Source organism: Pygoscelis adeliae, unplaced genomic scaffold, assembly GCF_000699105.1.
Source record: "Pygoscelis adeliae isolate BGI_AS28 unplaced genomic scaffold, ASM69910v1 Scaffold84, whole genome shotgun sequence".
NCBI classification, from domain to species: Eukaryota; Metazoa; Chordata; class Aves; order Sphenisciformes; family Spheniscidae; genus Pygoscelis; species Pygoscelis adeliae.
The window spans coordinates 4791737-4811237 of NW_008824754.1; the positions used below are offsets into that span (position 1 = coordinate 4791737).

General features: G+C 46.7%; 1 protein-coding gene across 1 annotated transcript; it reads right to left on the minus strand.

Annotated features, from left to right (window-relative positions):
* Positions 1-2779: 2779 nt before the first annotated feature.
* USP35 (ubiquitin specific peptidase 35) lies at positions 2780-19161 on the minus strand. The gene is given in 11 exon segments (XM_009323474.1): positions 2780-2950; positions 3628-4843; positions 5421-5527; positions 7082-7175; positions 7297-7490; positions 7924-8082; positions 10934-11035; positions 12447-12576; positions 17292-17427; positions 18487-18921; positions 18924-19161. Coding segments are annotated over 11 exon segments (2982 nt in total).
* Positions 19162-19501: the final 340 nt, after the last annotated feature.

Genomic DNA, 19501 nt, shown 5'->3' on the forward strand with positions numbered 1-19501 from the left:
ACAAGAAAGAAATTTTTGTGATGAGGGTGGTGAGACACTGGCACAGGTTGCCCAGAGAAGTTGTGGATGCCCCCTCCATGGAAGTGTTCAAGACCAGGCTGGATGGGGCTTTGAGCAACCTGATCTAGCTGAAGATGTCCCTGCCCTGGGCAGGGGGGTTGGACTAGATGACCTTTAGAGGTTCCTTCCAACCCAAGCCATCCCATGGTTCTGTGATTCTATAATATTAACAGTGTATTGCTAATTCTCATCATATATTATAATATACTACTAATAGTATAGTTATAAAATTATAACATATGGTATATTAATAGCATTCATAGTAATAATAATAGTGTTAATAAAGTATATTAATGCAAACTAGTGTATCTTAAATATTTAGTATATTACTCATATCTTACATATATTTATCTGATAATTGTATATATATGTGTATATTATATATGTATATAAATACATATTTATACTATATACATATATATAGTAATTATTTTGGGGAGAGGATCGTGGAGCAACTGTAGATAATGCTGTGGAAACAGAGACTCAGGGCTGAGTCCAAAAGGGAAGTCCAATGCTAAGAATTATAGGAAATGAACGGGGACTAAACCAGACCACCTCGCTACACCGTTGAAAGTATCCAGGCTGCCGCCCGTGCTGAGCACTGCATGCAGTTTGCCTCTGCTCATCTCATAAAATCTTGGGGAAAAACAAGATATATTCAGGGAAGCATGTGAGTTTGCATATTGGGAACCTGAGGTCTCCATATGAAAACATGATATTCAGCTGTGATACAGCCTCTCCATTTTCCATGTTGGGTTGATTATCTGCCTTGGTTATTTAGATTAGGATTTCGTCAAGGCAGAGACAGTCTCCTGCAAAAGCACCTTCCAGCATGCGGCCCAGAAAATGCCTCCAGGTGACACTCCAGCACAAAGCAGGGAGCTGGCATGACAGCAACATGAAAGCTTTCGGCAACCTCTTTGGACAGGGGGTTCATAAAAGTCTATTAATAATGCCAGGAAACACCGTACTTTTTGTATAACTTCAGCTTTGGGTCCATATTTACTTCCTCCTAGCACCGCTTTAAGTCTAGCGGACTTAACTACAACAAACACACTCCACGGCTCATCTACAAAACCCCACCAATAGGATTGTGATCTGCATTGAGAGCACCAAGCTCCAGGCTGGGGGTCCCCATCCCACCTCTGCCTGCTCCCCTCTTCCAAGCCACCACTCTGCAGGGTTGTCCCGCGTCTGTGAGGTTGGATACTCGTCTCCCATCAGCTTCCCCATCTCTTTTTTGACCCATCAGCCCAATAGCTATGAGTATTCCAATAAGACACTAAGCCTCTATGTTGAATTAATTAATTTCCTTTATTTATATATAGGAAAGGCAATAAAAGAATATGATAGTATATGCCAGGGATTTGATCCCAAGTGTCCTCTCTAGCAGACTTTCTGCTCACATTATCCATAGCAATGTCTGTGCTTTGCCTTTTCCTCCACAGCAACACAATATTCCCACCCCAATACCCCATGGTCAGGATTAGGCCCTGCACCCAGGACCTAAGGCACAAGTCTCTGCCACTTGAGCTAGAGAAATCTCTACTACAGGCGCGAGGGAGGAGCAGGCAGGGACAACGGCTGGGGAGGGACATGGGAGGGAGCCGTGGTCCTGTAGACGCACTGCCCGGGGCTTGGGTGGACCTCCTGCCACCCAAATCAGCCCCTGTCCCATTACTGATGTATATAATACATTGGTTTACATAGTATGTATTTATATTGGGTTGATATAATATATCTGGTTGGGCTACTCTCCTTGCAAATCAGCATTTTAAAAAAATAGCTAGTGGGTTTAGGGGGGCTCTGTCATTTGCTGCTCAGTTCAAGGTATCCCAAAGGAAAGCCCAAGTTTTAAAGGGCAGATCCAGCCCAGAAAGCCATGAGATGATAGCAGCAGAAAGAGGCTAACTGAGTCCTAAAGACATGTCTGGAAAACAGCTGTGTGTCTGGGTCTACCGAGTACACTAACAGCATCCAGAGGTCACCAGTAACACAACAGGGCTTCGCTGGAGCCCAAAAAACACCAACTGGACCAGGTTAGTCTCTCTTGACTGGAAGGGTTTGTGCCCCTTGGTCTCTTTTGGGTGCTTTGCAATGCTGCATAAAACCCTGGTCAACCTGCCACTGCTGGCTGCGACCAAACAGGCTTGCAAGCTCACCGCCCCACCAGATCAGCGTTGCCACGTTGGCTGCTTGGCATTTTTCAGCCTTTTCAGCCTTTTTCTACCTTTAGAGAGCTGTCAAGGTGGGTTCTCAAAACCACATTACAAAAAAACCCAACAACCAAGCAGAGGTCCCCCCAAAACCAACTCAGCGCCACAGGAAGGGCTGCAGACAGGATGTGCATGGGACATCTCCATCCCTGGGGCCCCGCTGGGTCCATCTTCATCCTCATCCCTGTCCACATCCCCTTCCCAGGCTGGTGGCATGGCTCACAGCAGGCAAGACATGGCTACGCTGAAGCAAAAGGGCACTTCTCCGAGCTGTCAGCAGCTGCTCATCTCTGCGTTAGCTTAGTTACATTAAGGCGTGAAGACCAAGTGCATAGGAAGCGGTGGGACCCTCTGGGCACCTCCAAATCAGCCCCTGAGTCCTTTTCCATTGAAATGTTCCCCAAATCCTTCTCCAAGACGCTTGCTGTCATAAGGGTGAGGAAGAGGAGCCTCTGGCTTCGGGTTGGCCCCGTGGACATTGACTATCTGGTTTAACCCGTTGGCTAGAAGACGAGTCCATGAAAGGATCCGGATCCACCCCCGCCCGCCGCCGGGCTGCAGCCCCCCGATGAGCTGTCATCATCCTTGTCCCTGTCAAAGTCTCTCCACCACAGCGGGGATTTCGGCAAGGCGGAAATGTAGGCGGCTCTGTTCCTTGCTTCTTTTTCCTGCTCCTGGGAGAAGGAAGGGGGATAAATAACACAAGGATATCTGCTGCTAAATGACCCAGGTGGGGGGATGTTCCCACCTTCCCCGAGGAGCCAGGAGCCTGTTTGGTTGCCCCTGGGAGCCTCCTCCAAATTAAACCGGGGTGAGAAGGCCACGTGCTGATCTCTAGAGTTCGACAGGAGGGATGCAGCAAAGCATTGCATCTCTCCAGCGAACAAAAACCAGCCCTTCCATGTCACCTCTGGGAGAGGAGGGATCCCTTCAAATTCCCTCGGGTGCTGCTCATGTCCTACGGGACACTGCTGTTTGGAAAGCATTGAACACCACCAGTTGAATGAAATCTGTTCTAGTTTGTATTCCCAGCTTGCCCATCTTTCCCAGGCACTTAGGAGAAAATTTCAGGCAGAGCTGCCTGGGGCGGGCAACAGCAAGTCAACCCCGAGCACAGCCACAAAGTGTCTTGCACCAACCACAACGCCCAATTTCATCGGGGAACTGCATCCTGTTTATACCTGGATGCTAAAAAGGAAAAGGGATTTGGCTTCAGGGAGTGGGCGGGTATCTGCACGCGCAGATTTATCTGCAGGACGCGACCCTGCTGCTGCCCGGATGGGTGGAAACGTGGCCCGTGAGCCGGGCAGCCACAGGATCGCACCCTGCTGTGCACGGCAGCGGGAGTTACCTGCAAGTAGAGGATGTTATCTTTGGAAATGGCTTCCATCAAGTCCTTATGGAGGGAGGGTTCGCCGTGCAGGCGGCCGGCCTCGGCCAGAGCCTCGTGCAGCGGGCAGCTCTGCCTGCCCGGCCGCTGCCTGCAGAAGAGGACATAGGCAGTGTCCTTGGGGAAGAAAGAGGTGACATTGCTGACCGATTCAAAGGAGGAGAAGGAAACTCTGGTGTCGTTGAACAGGTACCACTGGATTTCAAAGTCCAACTGCTTGTCGGAGGCCGGTTTCGGTGCCCCGTCCTGGGGCTGCCCGTGGGGGACAGTGTCGGTGCACTCCCTGGAGTAGCAGTAGTAGTGGCCGCTCTCGGAGGAGATGCCTGAATGCACCACCACACTGCAGAGGTCGTACACGACAGACATGAATCCCCTTCCCAGGGCAGCCCTGTCCTTCCCATGCCGGCAAACCTCCTCGGTTTCCTCCGGGGCAACAAGGACGGGTAGCTTGAGCACTACGGGGATGGAGACATTGTCCAAGATCTTCTTCCTCTTCATAGTCCGTGGGTTGAAGGAGAACCGCAGCAGTGTGAGGATGAGGTAGTGTGGACCCTCCGTCAGCTCCGCCACCTTCTCGGCATCCTGCAAGGACGCACATTTCTCACAGTGGTATTTATTCTCTGCTGTCAGTCTCTCCGGGGATAGAAAATAGTTGATTAAATCTGGGACAGATCTGGAGTCCTTCGGAGCACATGCCTCCTCCCCAAAAGCCGAGAGAGGGTCTTTGGCTGCATCCACACCAACGGCATTACCACTTAAGGGATCTGCCGCTTCTCCTGGCTCCTGGAAACCCAGCGTTTCCACTGGCATCGGTGGGACTGCAGGGTCTCCGGCCATGGGGGCCTTCCTCTGGATCCAGGGTGACCCCGTAAGCTGGCTTGGGTTTTCAGGAGGCTCAATAAACTGTGGGCCGATTTCTTCCACCGGTAAAACAGATGTGCTCCCACGCGTGTGCCTGTCCGGTGGGGGAAAAGCTAGGGACAGGTCTGTGAAGGCTTCTTCTCGGGAGGAGACATTCAGACACTTCAAGCAGCGGATCTTTGTCATCATTTTACCCCCAAACATCTTCTCAATCAATGTCTTGTTTAAGTAATGATGCTCCACCGCCTGAGACATCAAGCTGGATTCCTTGAGTTTCTGGTAGATCCTTTTCCCAGTTTTTTCTTCTTCGTGTAATCTTTGGCAGGGGAAAAAAAGGCTGCGTTATGCACCAATACAAGAGGTAGTTTCTAAAGTAGGGTTTCTGTTCTTCACTCCAAGAGGTTAATCTGGGTTAACCTGCCTGTGCCCAGGGGTCTGGTGCTGTGGGAGGAAGGTGGGGAGGAGTTGGGCAGGATTTGGGAACCTGAGGTCTCCATGTGCCATTGACCCCCCACTTCTAGAGGGATCGCTGGGACACCAGAGATTCAGGATTTCTAGGTAAGAGAAAGGCAAAAATCAACATTTTACAGAGGATTCTGAGTGGCTTGCCAGGCAAATCTCTAAACTTGGTACAATTCCCTTTGCCTTCAGAGCAAAGACAGAAATTTTCAAGCTGAACTAAGTTCTGACCTTACCCCTAAGCTAGCCCAAACAGGGCTTTATCAAGGAGCCCCGGACTGGTCTCACCATCTTTCACCCCAAGCCTCCACTCTCCCAACTCCTCCGGGTCTCAGCCACTTGCCCCGTTTGCACGTGGGTCAGCATTAAACATTACGTCGGGTCTAGGGACGCCGTTGTCATCAGGCTCCGAAATCACGGCGCTTGCCACGTACCGGTCCAGCAAGTACTTGAGATACTCCGAGCAGTCCTGCTGAGCGCCAGGGGTGAACCAGGGTGGCCAGGAGGCAGAGAGGAAACTCTCGGGTGAGATGGCAGGTCGCTGGCAACAACACAGAAGACAGAGAAGTGCTTTTAACCTGGGGGATCTGGTTCTCATTTCACATAGGGGGATGGAGAGGGAAGAGGAGGGTCTCTCTGGCTACTTCACTGGGAGCAGGGTGTGCTTGTGTGCCTGATAAGGTCCCCTTTTTTTCCCCTACAAGGGCTAATCCCAGTGCACAGGAAGATTTTCTCGGTTTCCTGCAAGCCAGGACTATAAGGATTAATTTCAGCCGTTATTTTACATACACTTCTATAAAATATCCACGTGTTTATTTTTTCCTTCAATTTTAAAATGGTTTATTGGCCTGACCCAGAGACTTCTACTTAATTCAGCCTGAATTTAATTTGATGCTCCATTTAATTTGATCAGGATCTCTCTCACCAAATCCCTTCTTTAAAAAAAAAAAAGGCAAAAAATCCACTAAACTTCCACCCGTCATTCTGATCACTGCAGGCAGGTAATCTGCGTTACGGGATAATGTGATCACTGCCATTAGGAAGCTGCTGTCTAATTAACATGGAAAAAGACCCATTTTCGGCAAAGAAGTGACTTTAAGAACAGCCCGAAGAAGAAAAATGACTAGAAGGCTATTAGGAAATTAGCAGGAAACTATTAACCATAAACTACACAACAAGCAAATATGCTTCTGTATTTGCTCATCATAGATCACAGACTCCATAACCTCCCATCAAAAACTAGACTCTTCTATGACCAAATATTAAATTTAACAGGTTGTCTATATTTTTCCCCCGAAAGGCATCTGTAATGACATAATACGACAATGCAACAAGCCAGCTCTGTCAGTCAGGGCTTGGAAAACGGAGAAGCCCAGATGACTGGTTTCACAGCAAGGGAAAATTCACCTGACTTTCAAAATCGTGTCTTTCTAGGGACAGAAAGATATACTTTCAAAAGAGGAGCTAGATATGACCTAGCTGTATCTCCAGGAGTCCCTCATATTAAATGTTATGTTTGTCAAGAAAGCACTCATACTTAATTTGTTTAAGGGTGTTATTTTTATTTTACTTTCCCTCACACACAGAGGATTCAAAGCTTCTGGAATCTAAGAGGGTTTTTTTATTATTATTCTTTTAACAAAACCACTTAAGGCAATTTTCATCGATTGCTTGTGCTTTGCCATGAAGCAAGGGGACAAGCGAGCTGCTCCAGGCTCCTTCTTTGCTGCATAGCAAGAAACAAAAACCTCTGCTGTATACCAACAGGCTTTTCAGCTGGCCACGTATGTAAACTATTACCGAATGGACTTCATTGTCAAAACTAGTAGTTATTACATCAGTCCAACCCAGGAAGACCACAGGCTGAAGACAGGCAGCCTGGTGTGAACACAGCTTGCTTTCATGGGTGATAGGAGCTTGCCTCCTCCACCCTCCAAATTAGCCTTTTTCGTATAAACAAAATGTGTGCCGTTATAAAAACCCACCAAGATCCACAGCTCCTTATCAGCACGTTGGAGTCGGCAGGAAGCAACTTGGAGACGAGCCTTTCCGCAGCCGACAGTCCAAACAAATAACTAGAACATGAAATAATTACCTGACTGTGCTCCAAAAACGCAAAGAGCCACTGGAGCTTTGTCATCAGGGGCTGGGAGTTGCCCTCAGTTAAATTCAACACCGAATGCCGAAAGCTGCAGAAGAAAAGCAGAGATGCAAACCGTAAAATGGAAAATCAGTGTGGGACGCGCAACACCGGTGCGATGAGCAGCCCCTGGAGCAGCCTTGAGTGGGAGCAAGGGAGCAAAAACTCACTCCGAAGCCATGAAAAGAGACTGTATGATGCTGTTCATGTAGCAGGTGTTTCCCAAGTTAATTAACCCGATCTTTCCCGTCTCTGATTTGGATGCCAGGCGTGGGTAGAAGCAGGCCAGCTCGTTCTTCTGGGAGGTCCAAGCGTTTTGTCCCAAGAGATGTTTAATCCGGTCTTCATTTGGAATAGGAAGAGCCTTGGAAAGAGAGATCTGTGTTACAAATCGTTATCTTTCCACGTGAAGAATTAGTAACGGACAACTGCAAAACTCCTCTGCTAGAGGTGTTCACGCAACTCATTTCCCCTGCTCTTCGCATGAACATGCATCCGTGCAAGGAAGAGTTTAGCTGCTACTATTAGTCCTTTAGAGGCATTCAAGATTAAAGTTATAGCTAAAATCCACAGGCACAATCAGGACTTCTGCAGGCCCATCATAAGAGAAGTATCTTCCCTCAACTTGCCTACGTGGGGCTCAAACTCAGAATTTTAAACCCTTTCTTCTACCACAATCTGAGGTGTTGAGGTTAGGACATCCCTACCAGTAGGACAGTCCCTCTGCACTAGGCTGCAAACTAAGATGCCATTTCCATATGGAAAACAGAAAAATGGCCAAGAGGTGCGTGTCTTACTTTAACTGCTTCTAGGACTGGTTCGTAGAGATCTGGAAATCCTGAGAAGCGGAAGAACATGCAGTGGATGAGCTCGGCCAGCTGCTCCAGGGAGCTGGTGGCAGAGTTGGAGTCCTCCTTCTTCAGAGAGGCCACCAGCCTGGGGATGTGAGGGAGCAGCTGGAAAAAGAAAATTCACTACATCAAAAATGGCTCCAAATTACTCGCAGAGCTTTAACACATGCGCAGGGGAATGAAATTCACCCCCAGGCAGAAAGGACAGTCAACAGGAGTTGACTTCAGTCCCATTCCAGACTTCATCCTTCACCCTATGAACTCAACAGCAACTCTTCTGTTGACTTCAGTAGTGCAAATGCCATAGAACTTAGAGGGTTTCATGTTGCATGACACCTGCAGGTTTGTGCTGCTGCTTTGCCATGCTGCGATTACCATTCTTTGTGCAGATCAACCTCTACTAAATCACACACCCACGGTGGAAAGGAGTGTTATATGCTGACTGCCAAGTGCAGGGACTCAAACCTACAAGATAGATGAATTAGCCTACAAGAAGTGTTGTCTGGTGTGCTATATTTTATTTTATACTGTATAAACTAAACTGGAATTGGTATGGTCGGATGGGTGGCGACAGGCACATAAACAGCACGTTTGTTATTTTGCTTTCATCTAGAAAATTTAAAAATGAACAAGCAGATGGAAATGCAAATGATACATTGCTCACGGGCACCCTCTGCTGACCCCGCAGCTGCACAGAGAACTGATGACCTATTCCCAACCCTGCAGATGTGCTAGAGTGACCCTGGGCACTTACACAACCTTTTCTATATTTTTCGCATTTTATGTGATTTTTACCCCAGAACAATCCTGGATCCCCAGTCCTGAGATTTCCCGGTCCTCCCTTCCTCCCTTCATCTTCCTCTCTTCTTTCTCTCTCTCTTTCTTTCTCCTCAAAATGTTGGTGTTTTTAACCATTTCCTTTCCATCAGAAAAGTTTTGTTGGGGAAGCAAATGAATCCCAGTACCATTTTATAAATCAATATTTTGCCAAGCTGTGATGGGAATAGTTCTCAAAACCCTTCCAAAGAGCTAGGCCAAACAAAAAAGATAAGAAGCAAGACACGTTTGTGCCCTGTTTTTTAAAAATAGGGGATGAAATTTGTACTCTCTGGGCTGCAGATGGAAACTTAAAGCCAAGAGCAACTGACAGCTTTTGGAGTGTTTCAAATTTTGGACGCCCAACTGAATCCATTGGAATGACCCTATTTTTAGAAACCAAAGAGTTTCTCAAGAAATTCAGACTCATTTAAAGTGTCTCCAGCTGAGGAACGAAAAAACATCAGTTGAAAATGTTGGCTAGCTTTACTTTTTTCCAGCCTTATCTGTTTTTTCTGTGAAATATAGGTAAAAAGCCAAATGTAAGGACTTTAACAAAAAAAGTATAAAATCAAACATTAATAGGAGTAATTTTCCATTACTTCTTTAATCAGTTCAATCATTGCAAGCATGCTTTTGCCTTCAACTCTGCTTTTTAATTACAGCATTCCAGTGGCAACACCGACAAGAAGCAGAGCCGTGCCTTAGTGTCAACAGCAAAATAAAATATGTCACTGTGGAAAAGAAAAGAGGAGATTCAGATGCTGCCAGAAGTGGTTTTTGCCTTTAACAGTGGAGAATTCATGAAGCAGAAGTGTTCTGATTCAGTCTTCAAGTCTTATGGCACTGATGCTGTGCAATGCTTGGAAAGATGCCCCATTACTTCAAGAAATGGTAACGGGTGCCACATATTGGTGACAAGTCACACGTGGGATGGGGCCCACTGAGTCCAAGGGACAGTTAGACACCTGCTCAGGAAACAGCAAGGGCTGTTTAAGAATATATTCCCTGTCCTCCACTGCCTGAGCCCTCCGAGACGCTCTCAATGCAAAGGCTGCGCCTAACACATCCCAAAGCCAGAGTGGCAACAGCTACAACACCTCAGCTGAAAGGGCAGGAACAAATGTAGGGCCGTATCTTCTAAACCTGACTCTGAAACTACATCCTAAGCCAGTCTGGGTCAACGTAGCCCTGCTCACCTTCCTGCCCCAGGCCACCCCTCCACCTCCTCCCCTCTCCTCCTCCAGGCAAATGCAATAGTGCAGGTTTGTGGTTGACCCAGACCCAGACCAAGCTGGGCAATACTGACCATCACGATTTTCTGCTAGGTTAGGTTTCACCTGGGCTCCTTTTACAACACAGTTCAGCACACGGCCATACAAACGGCTCAGCACAAGGGAGAGTGGCTGGGAGAAGCAAGTGGTCTAAGAGCAAGAGCAGGGAAGAGGGGAACCTCCTCTTCCACCTGCAGGGCCGGCAAACACCAGGTTAAAATGACTGCAAGAGCAATACAGCCACTGCTGATGAGACCCTCAGTGTGGCTTGACAGGCCATCCAATACATTTGCATTAATTGCATCCCTGGCTGGTGGGCTTTGAAGTTGGGGATGCACTTGCCCGTAGATACCACTCCTCCAGCTGGTAGAGCACCACAGAAAAAAAAGCAGAGCATGCACACATTGCACACATTTCAAATCTGGAAGGGCCAAGCCCCAACCAGCTTTATACTGATTTATCCTCAGAGACGAGCCATCCAGCTGATAAGCCCCAAGAGAAATGGGAGGAACCATCAGAGGAGAAAGCAAGGCCTCACTTGTCCTCTGCACCTCGCCCTCTGTCATAGGGTGGTTGCTCTGTCTGTGGCAACCAACTCCTTTTAGGCTCAGGACTTGCCTCCGCATCTCAGCACCAGCTCCGCGGTGCCCAAAAAGCTGTTTGGGCTGCAAGAGAGGGTGAGCAGCTGCCAGGACAGGCTGCAAGTGGATGGACAGGGTTGGGCTTACATCACGCAGTGAAATCAAGCAGGTGAGGGAAATATTCCGCAATATCTCAGCACCTTAGGCTCCCTCCCACCCATGTTGCCCCATGGCATGGTTACAGTCAGGGTGATGCCCTCATCCGAGTGCCGGATGCAGCCTTACCAAGTGAAATGCCTCGTGGGAGTGCTGGAAGCTCAGCAGCATGTACTGCAGGACGGACAAAGCCCCCTCTCTCACAATGGGGTACAGCAATTTGGAGAAGACCTGGTGGGGGAGGGAAAAAGGCAAATGAGAAGGCAGGATGGCACCACAACATGCATAAGGAGGGGCCAGCAGGGAAGAGAGGCACGGGGCATCTACCACCTCTGCTGGTCTGTCCCGACTCCACGCTGGATGTCAAAGGAAGCAGCCTACAGCCAGTCCTCCAGAGTCATCTCCTGCCCAGAGCATGGCCTCAGGGCATCCTAAAAATACCGTGTGGGTTATCCTCACTCTTTCAGGCCTGTGCAATGCCTGGCACAGCGAGGTGCAGAGCTCTGTAACACCCCTGCATCTCCGTACCTCCTGATGGACAAGGCCGTGAAAGCACAGAGCGATGCTAGATTTTCTAAAATGTGCCCCTTCTGTTTTATTGTGATATTTGGAACTTTATCACCAACCTTTCAGGCAAAGAGATAGAAAGCAAAGGCTAAGTAATGATATTTATCCTACTTTACAGAAAATGGCGTACACTGACAATGCCCTCTACCCCTTTCAGACCATACTTCTGAGAGTTTCCAAGAATCGCATGTTGTTTTAAGGGCTGTGTCCCTTTGTCATACATTAACAATGAAAGGAAAGATAAAGAAAAGCCAGAGATGCTTGGCTGCTCTCCCACTGCTCAATGCACGTGGGGGATCACAAGGACAAAGGATCAATATCAAAGTTATTGATAACGTTCCAATACTGATAATTATGGCATCGATAACCTCTATGGTGACTTCCACTGGAGGCTTAGCCAGGTGTTCTCCCCATCTTACGAAGGAGGGAACAGCAGGACCACAGCATGGAAAATGTGTTTGAAGTGGCAACCAAATTCAGCGCTTGGTCACATGGTTTTCAGAGACCAGCAAGTACTCACTGCTGAAACAGGTGATGGCAAGGGCAGGGGGGCTTTATCTGTGCTAGTAAATGAACTAAGGCCAGGGCACAGGCTTTAAAACTGACCTGTGACTGTGTGGACTGTTAACATGCTCACTGGTATGTATTTTGCCCATGCCAACCAGCACTGATCCAGACACAGTTGAAGGAGAGCATGTCACATTCCCAAAGACAGGTTCTACAAGAGCTCCATAGTTTGGGAAGAAAACTGTTTGGCTGGCTTGAAAATCCTTGGCCTGTTTTATTTCATAACCTTTACGACATCGGTACCTTTGCAAACAAAGACCTAAAGAACTGCAGGTTGTCCTGGAGAACATCATTCCTGGTTGCAAAAGCGGCATCAGCCCACCACCCCATACACAGCAATGCAGCATTCGTAGAGGGTACAGGGGGCACAATGGTCCCTTCAAAACCCTTTCTCTTTTCTATACATCTCAATTCACATCTCATCCTCATTCGGTTGAGAGGCAAGAAGACATCTCAAGTGCAAGGAGAAGTCTGTTGTTCACATTCGTGTTTAAAAGAGCCCACTGACCTTTTCAATTTTCGAAAGAGTGACTTCAATCAAGATGCTGAACTTTTTCACTGCAGCCAAACCCTTCAGCAGAGCAATGATCCACTTGTCTATGTTCTTTCCGAGGGGCCAGGACACCCAGTCGATCATCCTGAAATGAAATACAAACTCTTAAAGTAAATTTAATGCTCGTACCATGAAAGCCAAGCTCTGCTCTGGGTTAAACCTCCTCCAAATTTGTGTCCAGTCAGTGGGATGACCAAGTAAGAGATGGGCTCCACATAAGGCATTTTACATGTTATTCAAAGCACAACAGAGCCTGAAGTTGAATTACCCCAATGTCATCGGCACGCTGTGGCTCATCAGGGGACCTGACCCAAGTCCGTAGAAGAAAGCGGGGATTTCTTCCACTAACTTCAGTCAACCTGAGTTCAAGTTTTTAACATCAATATGATATTCTGTATACCATAGCTCTGCTTTGTGGATTTTCTAACATATCTTCCAGAGGACGCCCTAGAAGGACAACATTGGACCAGGCTGCCCAGGGAAGTGGTTGAGTCACCATCCCTGGAGGTATTTAAAAGACGTGTAGATGAGGCGCTTAGGGACATGGTTTAGTGGGCATGGGAGTGTTGGGTTGACGGTTGGACTCGATGATCTTAGAGGTCTCTTCCAACCTTAATGATTCTATGATTCTATGATTCCATTCTATGACAACCTCTGTTTTTAAAGAATCATAAGGCAGATCTAAAGGCGTACTGATGGATATCTGTATCTGCGTGAGGCATTGATCGAGGCCTCTGCATTGTCTCCGTTAGAGAAAAGTGATACTCATATGATCTCTGCATTGCTACTGGTAAGGAAAAAACACTCAGATTCAGATCTTTAAATTCTCTGTGTGGGAAACATTCATTTCCAAAGACACATTAAAAAAATACTGGTAACCCTAATAGAAGCCAGATATTCCTGAATGTCACAGCTGACAAATTTCTTCTTTAGTCATTCAACCAACATGTTGTCATGTTTCTGTAAGTAATAAGTACTTTACAGAAGGCACTCATAAAAAAATAACCTCAGACTGAGTGATGACAAGTTGTTTCTGTTTAAATTAAATGTTAAACAAAAATGGGAAGTAACTAAGGCTTGGGATCTCCAAGGGTCAAACTTTGCGAACCATTTCAGTACCTTTGATTTGAAGATATCCCAGATCTTCAGTCTCCCACCTCAGTCCAGCTATCTTACCCAGTCAGTCCCTTTTGTTTATCGGTCTGTATCTTGTGCAAAATATATGAAGGGAACACAGATTACTGACCACCACAAGGCAAAGAGCAGGAATAAGTGAAGTCTGCAAGGAACTGGAAAAATAAAAGGCTAGCCAGTAAAGAAAGCTTGAAGAGCAGAATATGTTGGGATGTTGAGAAATACCAAAAGTCAAGCCAAGTTGGATAATTAAGCAAATACCAGAAAAGCTTCCACAGACATTTGCATCAGAGGAGAATAAGGAAAGCCATGCAACCACTGTATATGGAGGATGTGATGGTGATTAAAGATATGATATGGCCTCTAGATGTTACTTCCAAACTAAACACATCTTCTGCCTCCATTTTCAGCAAGAGGAAGGAATTGATCAGGGTGACAAAGAGGAGGCAGATAAAAGATTTGAGAATGGAAACAAGAGCAACGACAGCTGATATAAAAACAGAACATGAAGAGCTCATGAACTCCAGGCAAGAGGAGGTGATGATTGTCATCATGTAAAATTCAGCTCTGGTGAGTTTTAACGGCTCTGTTAACTTTGGCATGATGCTTTATGTGGGAAGAATAGGAAGACAGTTCCTATAATGAAGACAGGCAATGAGGGTATGACTGGAAAGAAGGGATGGTGTGTCACAAGGTGTTACCATAGGTGCCAAAGTTAGGTTTGTCAGGATATATGAATTTCTAGTCAAAGGGCAGAAGTAGATCATATCTGACTGGATATCGGTAAGGAGGTTACAAGCAACTTTCTTCAGGATTTAACAGTGTTAGCACAAACATCCTGAACATGGCTGTGAAATTTGTGATGATGCAAAGCTGAGAGGCATCATCAACACAAGAGGAGGATCACGTATCACAAGGAAGACCCTGAGGTTTAGAGACGTAGAACTGGGAGGAAATGTATTGATTCAAAATGCATGCAAGGCACAAGAAATGGATGCTACCTGATGGTAACTAACTCATCTGCTTGAAGACAACCAGCCAGACACCAGGTGACTAAAAGTTTCCAATGTAACTGTAGCCATGGAAAAGACCAGCACCATAGTGTGGTGCAGAAGAAAGGCTGTTTTCTATGGCAAAACAATGACCTCTCAAGCTGTTGTCTAAGACCATGATGAACCACACCTGGAACACGGTGCACAAACCTCACCATCCATGTCCAAGACCAATGAACTGAAGTGGAAGCAGGTGTTGAAAAAGCCTGTTAAGGTGGTCAGGGAAATGAAGAACATTTCCTGCAAGAAAAGCTTAAAATAACCTGACTTGTTTAGCACAGCCATGAGAAAGAAGAAAAGGGAAGGGGCTGCTCTGCCTGCAAACATTGAAGGAATAAATACCAGGGAGGGAAAAGAGCTATTTCAGCTAATTATGTTGGCATAAGATCAAATGAACTATAAGATGGCCAGAAATATATATAGGCTGGCTATTAGAAGAGAGATTCGAACCATTAAAGCAACCCAATGGTGGAACAGCTATGAAAGAAGAGCAGCGGGAGCAAAAGCCCTTCCTGCTTTGAGGAGTGTAGTTGAACATTCATGAAAGGGGTCTGTAATGTCAATGCCTATAAAGCAGGGAGATGGATTCAGGGATCCAAAGGCCCCTCTTCATCCTATCTTCTTTTACACAGGCATAAAATAGCCTTGTCCACTACAAGCTATTTTTTACCAGCACTAGTGCCTAAGTTACAGTCCTGCCTGCTGCCTGCCTGCGTTGCTACAGTAGGAAGAAATTACATTTTAAATTCACATTGCACTTTCCGCATTGCAAGATCCACAAATGTTTTGGAAGCCAGGGCCCTAATTTTCCAAAGGAGCCATTGATTTGGTATGCGAAACTTCTAAAAGTTCAGATCCTGATTTCCAGAGGTAGCAAGTGCCTGCATCGCTGTGGGATGGCGGATGACTTCTTCATCTGGACCTGGGCTCTTTGAAACAGATACACCCCCAGGAAAAAAAAAATTAAAAAAACCAAATCGGTGAGTACTTCTGAAGTCATGGGTGCACATTAATAGAGTTTATCTGAAAAGAGGCAAACTCTAAAAGAAACTCTGTAAAGGAGACTGTTGTGTACACTTATACCAGCAGGTGCCAGGCTTGCTTTTTTTTACCACTATTTGTTCTTTAAACGCTTGATCAGAAGCTCCACCCCACGTCCAGTTTATTCCCCTGCTACTAACTCCCAAACCCAAACTTTGGAGGAAGAGACTTCTGTATGCTACCAGTTTGTCAGGGATCCTAAGCTGAAAGATCCTTTCAACTTATACGTTTTTCTTCGATTTTCTAGGCATGGAGCACACACTCATTGAAAGGCCAACAGTTGTGCAGTTTTCTGGGGCACCTGTCTGCCGTAAACACGCCGCCAAAACTTCCGCATTTCTCCTAAGTGATCTTAATTACATTTTGCAGGCTCTGCTTAATGTTTGGCTATGTAATCATTTACTCATCCTTCTGCGTGACTAAGAATGTTTTAAGGAATGATGCAATTGATTTTGCAATCTCTATATTTAGACACTGGAGCTCTTAGAGGATTTATCGCCTGGAGCTCGCAGCAGCAGGTTCCCAGAAGGAGAAAAAGATGGAGAAGAGGGTTAAGAACTGAACTGATAATCTTTTGTCTTGGGTTGCTCTGGACTCTGGGAAAACCATGACCTTCCCCAGCAAATCAAAGAGAAGCAACCCCTTTCTGTATGAAGTTCCCATCAGGAATAACGTGTGTTTCTGTCATGTAACCTCACTGGGGGGGACACAAATCTTGTAATAAGAAGAGGAAAAGAGACGTTTCCAGTGAGATCAAGTCACATCAGCTCCCTTGGGTTAAGTGCATGTGCTACTGCACATGAACGTCACCCATTTCTCTAAGGAAAGCACGGGTTGAAGATACTCCTAAGCAAGTCTGGAGCAAGGCACTGGAGCACAGAGGAGCTGTAGGACTTGGACACAGTGTGCAAGGAAGATCTGGTGATGCCAAAGAGGGCACTGGCTCTGCAAAGACCAGGTCTAGCACGTCAGGCGGTATTTCACCCACTACTCTTCATCATGCCTTGACGAGGTCTCCATTGACTCTGCCTGCACAGAGGGCAGGGATAAACATTATACAGCACCAACATCCAGGCCAGCAGCACCACATTCATCTGACAAAGGTCAAGGTGGGATCACTGAAACAGTTGGGCATGCCTCCCTCTCCACGATTTTTAGCTGTGACTGGTGATTTAGGGTGACGTCCTTCTGAAGGGAGTCAGGGGTCAACATGAAATTCTGTAAAGGAGATTTTGTGAAGAAAAGGCCCTCAACAGCTTCTGGAAAAAAAACAAAACTCTTTAAGATATCTTATGTTGGGCATCCCATAACACTACTTATTTCTAAGAAAAAGGAAACCATATCAAACCAAACAAATATAATAATCATCATCAGCATCAGCCTTTATTCTAGTTCTCTAGGACTTCAGGACTGGAAGGAAGGATCCAGAAGTTTCCCTTTTCCCCACACACTCCTCACACGACAGCACCAGCCAAACTGGTTGGGATAAAACCACGCAGAGGAACTGAGTGGAGCTTTGTGGCAGGGTTTAGTCCAAGCGAAGAATGACTTTCACAAATGCAGCTTCTCCTACCTGCCGATGGCCGTCATCATTTGCACATCGGTGATGCTGTCATCATTGGTGAGGTTTCTTATGACGCCATCCATGAGCTCCAGAGGGACAAACTGGACCACACTGGCCAAGGCGTTGGATGGCACTTCCTGCTCCTCTGCAAGAATGAAGATGGAGCAATGAAGATGTTAGTCGCCAGGAAAACCAGGCACATGAGGTCATTTCTCGGCTCTAAAAGCCAAATAATTTCTGCCTACGTAAATGGAGCGGATAGTCAGCTGGCGTAAATGAGCAATGTGGAGTCCACGCTTAGCTGTGCTAGGAGGACAATTCCCCAAATCCCAGTGTAGCACATAACGAGGTTGGGTCATAGCAGATGGGCTGTTGCATAAAGCCACACTCAGCCCAAAGGGAGCAAGAGATCACAGGCACAAGAACATTCTTGGGCCAACCCTGGGTCCCAGATTCCCTCTGCGTGCTCTCTTTATACTAATTACTACAAATAATTGCAATGGGATGCAACAGCAGGTTTGCCTGCCTGGAGCACCTTCCAAAGGATGAGGCTTTCACACAGAGGGCACTGAAAAACCCGTCCCCTCGTGGGCTTAGGAACAGCTGGAGCAGGAGCTCACCTGCTGGTAGAGAGTCCAGCCTTTCATGGCACTGGTACCTCCAAAAATCTTCTGAGACCCTCGGATAACCTAAAGACCCCAGAAGTTGGATAAATATCTTCTGTCCCACCTTAAGATATGACCACCCTCCAGAGAGATAGTAGGGCTTCCTACCTCTGTATCGGTGAGAAATAACTCCTAAGTTTGTCCCTAGTTTCTGGTAAGGAGCAGGCTGTGGGGTCCCATCAAGTCAGCCATAAGAGAGTGACATTTCTAAAAGCTTTCAAGTCCCACTCTAACCAGCTGCAGATAGGGTGCTTTCCGTTAAGCCCAGCTGATGCTGGGAAGTGCTGAACACACAAACTTGTGCTGCAAATATTTCAACCCAGTTAACAACTCCTGTGTACAGACTGTGTGGTTTCAGGGTATATTGTTTTCCTGGCTTAAAGCCCTGGGTAACTTTTAGGGATGCTTGTTTATTATATTTCAGCTGTGGCTGCATTTCTGGAGTGGACAAGAACCACGCAAGATGTCAAACTAATCAAATTTTACTTCATCAGAGCCAACGTTTACGTTCCCAGCCTTTTTTTTTTTTTTTTAATTACCTGTTGAAGAAATGATAGTGAACAGCTCCTTCAAAGAGGGCAGGATGGCTGAGGTCTGAGCCCTCCAGATCCTCTGCAGCAGACCGCTCACTTTGTTCACCTGCTCCAAAAACTCCATGATGTCTTCTTCCCCCTCAGAGACGCACTGGAACTGCCCGATGCACCGGACCAGCTGCTGACAAAACAAGACCTGGTGTTTGCCCGTGGGAACGCACTGAGGATGCTGGGTTAAGAGTTTGCTGATCTTCGCACACTGCTTGGGGCTGGGCCTCTCACAGACTTTCCGGAGCACCTCGATCCTCAATAAGCTGAAGATGCTGTTTGCTGATGGGCTTTCCAAGATGAACTGCAGTCCTAATTGGATATAATCGAGTATGTAATGGCTTCTCTTCCCCAGAGGTCCATAGCCTTCCTGGAGGAGACTCAGCAGAAATTGAAGAACTCCTCAAATTCCTCCGGGTGGTAGTGGCCATAGACCTCCAAAACCTCTTTCCCGATCTCTCTTTTATACTTGGTGTCCCCCGTGAGATAAAGCTTGGTAGACAGCTCCAGCATGGACCAGCATTGCTCACTGTCCATGGGCTGCTTCGCTGCCTCAATGACGCGCCTCACAAGCCCTTGCTTCACGTTGTTGGGGTATGAGGACATCACCACGGCTTCCAGTATCTTATCCATCTCTGCTCCCAGCTGCTGAAAGAGAGGAACAGAGCAGCAGATTAGTTCAAGCAGGGTCTGCTGAGCTTTCAAGCCCAGGTTGGGTCAAAGAAGCAGAGCTTGAGAGCTGTCTGGGACCACTATGAAGATGATAATTCTTTTGCTCTTTTCATGGTGCCATTCAGAAAAGTTTCCACGCTGGTGAAGTTTGACTGAAACTAAAGCCCCCAGACAATGAATACACAAAAATACAGAACTTCTTCAGACTAATCACAAAGTTGAAGCATTTTTATCTTGTAAACAACAAACTACAATCTTACACTTGACCCTAGTGATGGATGAGCTCCCTCTCCTTGATGGG